Below are 8,334 nucleotides of genomic sequence, written 5' to 3'. Positions count from 1 at the left end.
GGTTTTAGAACAACACTCATTACCCTTTTCTTGTGGATTGGTCTGGAACCATTAACATGCTTGAAGTGAAGAGAGTGCCATTGCTAGTAGAGATTGTTATGGAAATAAGTATTTGGAATGCTCAATTGATTAGAGTAAGCATTTAAACTTGCTTGGGATAATTTCATTTCAGGGGTCAAGGAGCTTTTGCCCAAATTGGAGAACTTAGTGAACTTAATGTTGTCGAAGAAAACCATGAGTGTCCTAGCAAGCCTACTAAAAATCACAAAGTGCAAAAAATCCTAAGAGGATATAACATCAATTGGCATCTATTTCTTGGCATTGTCTTTTCAGCGAGGGGATTGTTGGAAGGTTGGGCTAACTCATCATCAAACTCATCATCAATTTGAATAATAAAAAAATTGAATTGCAAAAAGCCAAAAACAACAATAAACAAAATTGAATTGCAATAGTCAAAAAACAAAGAACTAATGGTGCCATATAAACAATATAAGTTGATTGATTTTTACGTGTTAAATCAAACTATAAAACTGGGAGATCTTCTATTCTTAGCCTTGTTTTGTGTCGAATAGCAAACTGGCCCTGATTCAAATTTGGTGAATTTTTGACAATACTCGTGTCGGCGCTGTAGATAACGAACTGCAGGTCCGACGAGAGCAAATTTGGTGAATTTTTGACAATACTCGTGTCGGCGCTGTAGATAACGAACTGCAGGTCCGACGAGAGTTTACATAGCTTTCAAAACAATTTGCCCCGATGAAAGCTACAATTCGACGAATTTCATGGCTTCGGAGAGCTATCAAATCAATCCAAGCAGATACAATCTACAAATCTGACAAAAGTCGTCCTCAAATTTAACAAAATTTAATCACCAAATGCCAATAAAGAAAAGTCGAAACAAGGCCCCGAATGTTTACCAGTTCTCCGCATCCCACCGTTCATAGTGGGTGACTCGGCGATCGACTATGAAACATTCCAAATTCAAGTGTGTTTAATAGTCTCCCTACAGTGAGAAGTTCGAAGACCGGTTATATGAAATCCAATCCTTTACTGCCCTCGATGAAGGCAATGGAACCAGGCCTAACCTCATCTCAGAAATTCGTATGGATGCCCACACTAAAGGTCTGGATGCTCTATCCCTCACAACCTTCGTCGACCTCCGCACATTCCGAATCTCGCTCAACGCACCAATCCAAGCGCAAATTCTCCGACGACGACGTCAATACGGAGTCCTCATCCAAACCCCCCAAAATACCCCACAACCCACTATCGTCCTGCCCGATATGCCTGAGCAATGACATCCACCAAACCCAACTGGTCGCCCTGAGACTGTGTATGCATCAATTCTGTGCAAAATGCATTCAGAGATGGAGCTCAATGCAGCGCAAATGCCCGCTGTGCAAACGGGAATTTGACGGCTGGTTTTACGACATACAGGGACCCGGAAGTTACAGGGAAAAGCGTCTGTTGCCCTTGGCAGAGGCACCCGAGCCGTCTGTTAACGGAAATGGTCAGAGGGAAATGGATTCTCAGAGGTAGCTTTTGGGGTTTAATCTGTCATTCTCGGGTTGTCTGCTTGAATCTCGTCGATTTATTGAAGATGCAGATGCCCTAACTGTGTTTTTTCCTTATTTATTTAGGGTTTGATGTTTCTGGATTTTCCATTGCTTGAAACAGATCATTGCAGTATGCGAGAGGCCGGATTTTGGACAATCAGAGGCGCACGAGGCCACTGCCACGGCGACGTTTTTTTGGGCATTCCAGATTTGTTTCGGCTGCAGAGAAACGCAGGCTTGAAGAGGCGGGTGCTGCCGAAAAGGCCCTGACATGGCGAGCCAGGTATTTTGCAATCCATTATGAAGAATTTTGCAGAATCGACGCCTTAACAAAACAGAGATAATGATGACAATTTATGGCTCCAATTTTGGCCATTCTGATATTTGATAGCCACTAACTAAGTGTTTGGTAGTATAATGTATTGCTCAAATTTTCAGTTATTCAGAACGCTTCAGTCGATAATCGGTAACACCTAGCCTATTTTCGAGGGACACAGGGACACTGCAGACTAATGGGCTTTTACCACTCACACTTCCACAGAACAGCTCTGATGGAGCCTTGGGATTTGGAGAGTGCTGCAAGTCACCAAGACTGCTACGAATAAAATCATTAGCAGACCACGTTGATAAAAAAAATTATGAGCGTCTAGTGTGCACATCCCAAGCCACGATGGGACAATATTGTTCTGATGAATGCTGGCATTCTATGATCAATGCCTAGGTCGGTCAACCTGCAGAAATTGATGCGTTATATTCAACAATGCAACCAAGTAGTTAGCCTTTTTTTCTTCTGAAGAATAGATGTAGCCAATTAGATGAAGGATAGCACTCGACGGTGTAAACTGGTGAGGATGTGGGTTCCTAATAACTGGTGAGAGTTAACCTCAACTGGTTTATGTTTTAATCCCAGCGTTTTGGTGTCTGCCGCTTCTCTCATCTACCTGTAAATCGCGAGAGCAACACATCCCAGCTGATAGACCCCCCTGAAATGGTGTGTTTCTTTTAAAAAGACAGGCATGAGCTAGATATTAGCCCTCTTTCATCTACCTGTAAGGTGTTTGTATTAGAAAGACAGGGACGAGTTACATTTTAGCCCTCAGCTTTGTCAGTTCAACATCAAAATACATCCATACCACTGCAATTTATACGGTATTATATTTCTTCCATTTAACTTGCCACAATTCCGTCAAAATTTTACTTATGAATGCTGGTATTTTCATTGCCTAAGGAATGCTGCACTGCCCTACCAGCAGAAATTTATCCATTACGTTCAGCAGTGCAACCTAGAAGATTTTATATCAAAAGAACAGTTGCAGTCTTTAGGTTGACAACAGGCAAAGGGTAGCATAAAATGGGTGCCAATTAGGAATATCAGTATTCGACTCCCCACAATATTGGGCAATGATAAAGAATTGCTTGAAGGTCAAACTATGAAAAGTTAAAATCATATGTTTCTGGAAATGTCTCCTTGAAGAGTAAATTTCCCCCAGGGACGCAGCTAAGCAGTTGGGGTCAGGTGCAAGTTCCAGGTGACTTTGATGAAATGGTACATCCTGTCACGTCAGCTTAGCCAAACAGAAGTGCTTGTGATGAAACGGTACATCCTGTCACATCAGCTTAGCCAAACAGAAGAGCAAGTGGGTTGCTTGTAGATCCTGGTGTCTTTGGCTGGTTGTAATGCTTCTAATGAGTTTAAAGGAAGCACTTAAAAAGAGAACCACTGATACACCTTGGAAAAACAACCAGCTGGGGGAACATCATGAAGTTAATAGCTAACTTACATTAACTACGTTACAGAACTGCAGAGGGATTATTTCAAGATACTTTGATAAAAATAAAATATGAAAACTGTGCTGTAGAAGCAATGTTGAAAATGACAAGACCTAATTCTGCACTGCTCTGTTGACATTGACGTGTATAAATTTTAAAGACAACTGATAACTCTCTTCAACAATTTTAAAGTGAGTATCTTTTCCAGCCTTCCAAATTGAGTATGTTCGGAAGGCAACAGGAGACATAATATGTTGGAGAAAAGGGCCTTCCTTGGTCCCCTGGCATGTATGTATCTTACCCAAGGACGAGAGTGGTTTGGGTCATATTGATGTTGCTTACCAGGTTAAAGCCTCCACGGCCAAATGGTGGTGTGATGCTTGGATGTTATGGTCCCTTGGCACATAGTGTTAAGATTTAGGCCTGTGCAGATGCCACACACTAACGGTTCATGGCCGATTCAATATTTGTAGCGTTATTGCCTTGGTCATTTGTTTAGATTTTGGTGATCCTTCATCGTTAAGAGCATTTGTATCGCTTGAAGTTATGTGGCTAGATGCTTGGACTGGATTTTTTCTTGTAGCGGATGTGGGTGGGGCTTACCTTTCGTTCTATCTGGAGCTGGAATATTAAGGATAGTTGTTCTGCTGAAATCCCTCAATTTCAAGCCTTGAGATTAGGTATAAAGTGTATGTTTCTGTGTAAGGAACTTGGGATTCAGATGCCAGGTCTTGGACCAAGTGGAGTGCACTGGTTCACCAATAATCTGTTCTTGATTCAGACAGATAAACTATTTGTGAACTACAATAGGTCTTTCCCTTTGAAGAGATTTATAAAATCAACAATCAGATCCAGGGGCCGATTTGGAGAGATTGGTGTTGGCCTTTGATTAATCTAATCCAAGTGTATGAATCTAAAAGACTGTATATGCTGCTGCATAGTAAGGCAGCCCTTTCCCCTACACTGAATGCAAGATGGACTTATTTAAACCCTGAAAATGGCTGGGTTGAGAGACATAGAGTTTAACCTTTCACATCTCCTATAATCTGCGGGATTTTGCTTGGCTAATTATCTACTAGGTTTTGTTAACAAAAGCATGTTTAACTAAAGGTGGCTTTTTAGATGATCAATTTCCTGTTTGTAGTAAGCTGGTACTTCTAAAACAATTATGCAGGACTGCCAGGTAGCTCACTGAATGCAAGATGGACTTATTTAAACCCTGAAAATGGCTGGGTTGAGACTCAGAGACATAGTGTTTAGCCTTTCACATCTCCTATAATCTTATGGGGTTTTGCTTGGCTAATTATCTACTAGGGTTTGTTAACAAAAGCATGTTTAATCAAAGGTGGCTTTGCAGATGATCAATTTCCTGTTTGTAGTAAGCTGGAACTTCTAAAAAAATTATGCATGACTGCCAGGTAGCTAGAAAGTGGTGGCATGAAATTGAGCAACAAATTCATTCACTGTTACAAGGTAACATTCATTGGAGAGCTGCCCTGTTAGGGATTCAAATCATTTGGTATTTTAAAGTTTAAGCCTTCATCCTCAGCATTCCTTCCCTTTATTTAAATTAAAAAAATGAGATGTAAGTGCATTTTTGAGAACAGTGATAGTTCTGTACCTCTTTTCTTAGGATCTAGTGAGAACAGGTAAGTTTCAGCCACTGGCTAGAGGTCTTCTTTGGATTAGAGATTCTAAGAAAACTATTGTTTTAGCTTATTCGGATCTGATTTCAGTCCTAGTAGCACTAACAAAGACTAAGTGAGAAAATTGACCAGAATCAGCAAATGGAGCTGTTGGACTTATGAGTGCTCTAGTCTTCTCATTGAATTTGAGCAGTTGATGTAATTCTACCCTGATATTTGTATCTCAGTTTGCAGTCAGTGCTGAGGTATAATAATGGAAGTTAATGATAAGAAATATATGTAGCACTCTTGGATGTTCCCCATCCTCTTAACTGACTTTCAGCTTCTCTGAAACTCCTGCAATGCCTCCTCAAGATGTGTGTTGGGGGGGTTTCTTGCTTTGAGAAGTAAGACAATGACTTCAAGGTTGTAATTATCAACTTTGCAATCTCAGTTTAAGATGCCTTTGTTGAGGTTGAATTTACGAATGTAATTTTCATGAACTCATAGTTTGTTTATGAAAATTTGTGCTGCTATGTCTGTGAACGGTTATGGCTGGATGAAAATACCTGTTGAGGTTCCAGTCACATCATGAAGGAAATAATGTCGTGGTACTTACGTTCAATTTACAACCAGAGAAGATAGGAAAATCACATTCGTTAGATGGGACCCATGTTGCATAGAATTGTTGGCTGGTAGCTGGAAAGATGGTTGTGGAAATAGTTCTTATAAGTTGTTACCAGTCCATTGATTAAGAGAACCGTGATGACATTAATATCCCCATCCCCTTCTCGCTTATTTTGTAGTTTGTTTTAACTCTTGCATGCTTCGCTGATTTCTTACCCCTTGCTCTTCCTTCTGTGTTCCTTGAAATATTTTTAATGAAACCCTTTTCTATCATTTAATCCCATTATCCAAATTTTCAGAATCTGGTCCCTTTCTAGCCCTTTGCTGTTTTGCTATTTCAGATAACATTTCTTCTCCTAAGGTTTGCTGGACTGTATTAAGAAGCTGGAAATAAAGGTGCATTGCTAGGCTTAAATATGCCTGTAGGAGAAAACAATGGTGTGCAAGGGAGGCATTCAACACTTTGTTACATAACCCCATTCTATTCTTTGGTGCTTTGTGGATAATTTTCTGCGATCTTAGTTCCAACTTTTAGAGCTTCTGCCAGGCCTAAGAAAACTAAAAAATTGTCAGTTCAGTCAGTGAGGTTATCCATGGTCCAGCAAACATACTAACGGTTTTAATTAAATTATTCCAGGATGGAATATTGCATGATTTTATTTCCGGATTAATAAATAGATGGGCATAAATCATCTGTTGGTATTTTTTTTGTTTTGTTTTGTAAGTTCAGCAACTGTGAGGCTACATCATGGTCATGTCCAAGAATAACACCCGAATAGGGCGGGGAATTGAACCGGTGACTTAACATCTAGGAGTGCCTTAACAGCACACCCGATCACTGTCTATCCAAGACCCCGTGGACCATCTGTTGGTAGTCTTATTTCAAGAACATTATTTTGTTTTCTAAGAAGTTGATTGCATTTAGTGCAGTGATAAAAAACTAAATTCTGTGCACACTTAGTTTCAATCTGTTGGCCCTTTGCCTACGTACGTTATTATCTGTTAAGATGATTATTACTTTGCCTTGATAATCTGCTTGCTATCTTTTTGCAGCATATACAGAAAGGGCCTAAGAGCTATTCCACCTCGTCTTCAAAATAGAACTAATATGAAGCAGGTCATACAGTCTCTTCTTTTATCATTAGTTCGTAAATCAAATTATGAGATTGTGCAAATTCTCTTAGAATTGACAGTATATTTTTCTAGAATTGCTTGATGCAATGTTCAGTTCCTGTCAATAAACTTTTAGGTTAGAGGTTTTCTGTGGAAAACGTAGAAGATTCACGCTAATTATTGTTATCCCATCCAGAACAATACAGATGAATTGAATGAAAGGGCTAGAATAGAACGCCGATTGGAACCTTGGATTCGTCGGGAACTGGAGGCCATCCTTGGGGACCAAGATCTGACAGTCCTTGTTCACCTTGTGCTTTCTCTTTGGTTCTCCAGACTCAGGAAACAAGAAGGGATGCGGAATTTGATCCCCTCAAGCAATGAAGATGAGTTTATGCAACAGTTGGAGCCATTTTTAAGTGACAAGGCAAATGCTTTCTGGCATGAACTGAGGTATAAGTGTGCACCTCATTTTGGGAAGTACAAACTTGATGCACGATGGTATAACTTGTGCATTTGAGGCATCTGTGTTTGTTACTGGGATTTTATGATCGTCTTTGTTGTTTCAAGCTGCTTACACTAATGAGAAAAAAATTAATACAGGTGCTTTGCAGAATCTCCATTCACAATGAGTGCATATGATTCTATAGTAGAGTATCAAAGACCTCTGAGTAAAAGTGCAGATCGTAGATAGATTATGGCATTCAATGTGCACCTATCATGAGGAACAAACTATCTGGTCCCTTTGGTATGTGCATCTACTGAGAGGTCATGTACAAAAGAACAACCTGGCGAATATTTCTATGGGGACCTGTGGTTTGATCACTTGTTGAGAGTCAAGACAGCTCTTACGTGAACCAGTGCCAGTAATGGTGTTGTGGCATAGTCCCTGATTAGCATAAGCTCAATTCCATAGCTTTGTTGGCATGCTTGAATAATGGTTGTTTTTACTAGTTTGTGGTTATTATTTTTGGAGCCAATTTGGGGCCGTCAGTGGAAGACAAATATCAAAGAAAGTTTCATGATTGTCGAGCTTCCACGGATATTATTTGATAAAATCACAGGCTTGTCTGTAATTGATGAATCGTCTGTCATGTATCTATCTAAGCTCTTTTGCTTAGGTCATCGATGAAGCTCTCTTTTTATTAACATGTTTGATGAAAATACACTATTCTGAAATGATTCAAATCCTCTTACACTCGAATTTGTGCTTCTTCCTAACAACTCTTTGAGTTAGGTGTCTAGTAGTTATTTTTGGTTTTGCTCTTTCTCTAACATCAGTCGATTTCCTTTTGTCCGTCATTACTATATTTAGCACTTCATGCAAGGATATTGTGTGGGCATAATCTGAAATCTGGCTTAATTGGACCATACAACACCCTTGATATGAGCAAGAGAGATTTTTACAATTTAGTTGTAATGACATAAAAATGACATAGGATTTGTCTTAATTTTTTTGAGTACCAGTAGGGGAACGCTTAAATAATATTAGTAGAAAAGAGAGTTATCGACAGTTCTTTTAATTATAATATTGCCCTCTGTCATGGGAAGGAAGTCTTCCATTTAGCGTAGAATTTTTTGAAAGGTTAAACCATGTTGGGCAGTCTTTGAACAAATGGCTAGTAGATTGTTTTTTGAGCCTG

At 39.6% G+C, this 8,334-nt stretch overlaps 1 protein-coding gene across 1 annotated transcript; it reads left to right on the top strand.

Moving 5' to 3' along the window:
- Nucleotides 1-552: 552 nt before the first annotated feature.
- On the top strand, nucleotides 553-7,895 carry LOC149200526 (uncharacterized). The gene is made up of 5 exons (XM_089402759.1): nucleotides 553-1,535; nucleotides 1,678-1,839; nucleotides 6,632-6,695; nucleotides 6,888-7,144; nucleotides 7,295-7,895. The coding sequence occupies exons 1-5, from the start codon at nucleotides 1,033-1,035 to the stop codon at nucleotides 7,383-7,385; spliced, it is 1,077 nt and encodes a 358-aa protein (XP_089258885.1). The 5' UTR covers nucleotides 553-1,032; the 3' UTR covers nucleotides 7,386-7,895.
- The last annotated feature ends 439 nt before the right edge of the window (nucleotides 7,896-8,334 follow it).

The sequence above is a fragment of the Pinus tabuliformis genome, chromosome 2_1 (assembly GCF_031772625.1).
Source record: "Pinus tabuliformis cultivar Carrire ecotype Pingquan chromosome 2_1, CPIR1, whole genome shotgun sequence".
NCBI lineage: Eukaryota > Viridiplantae > Streptophyta > Pinopsida > Pinales > Pinaceae > Pinus > Pinus tabuliformis.
This window is presented reverse-complemented; position numbering and strand designations above follow the sequence as displayed.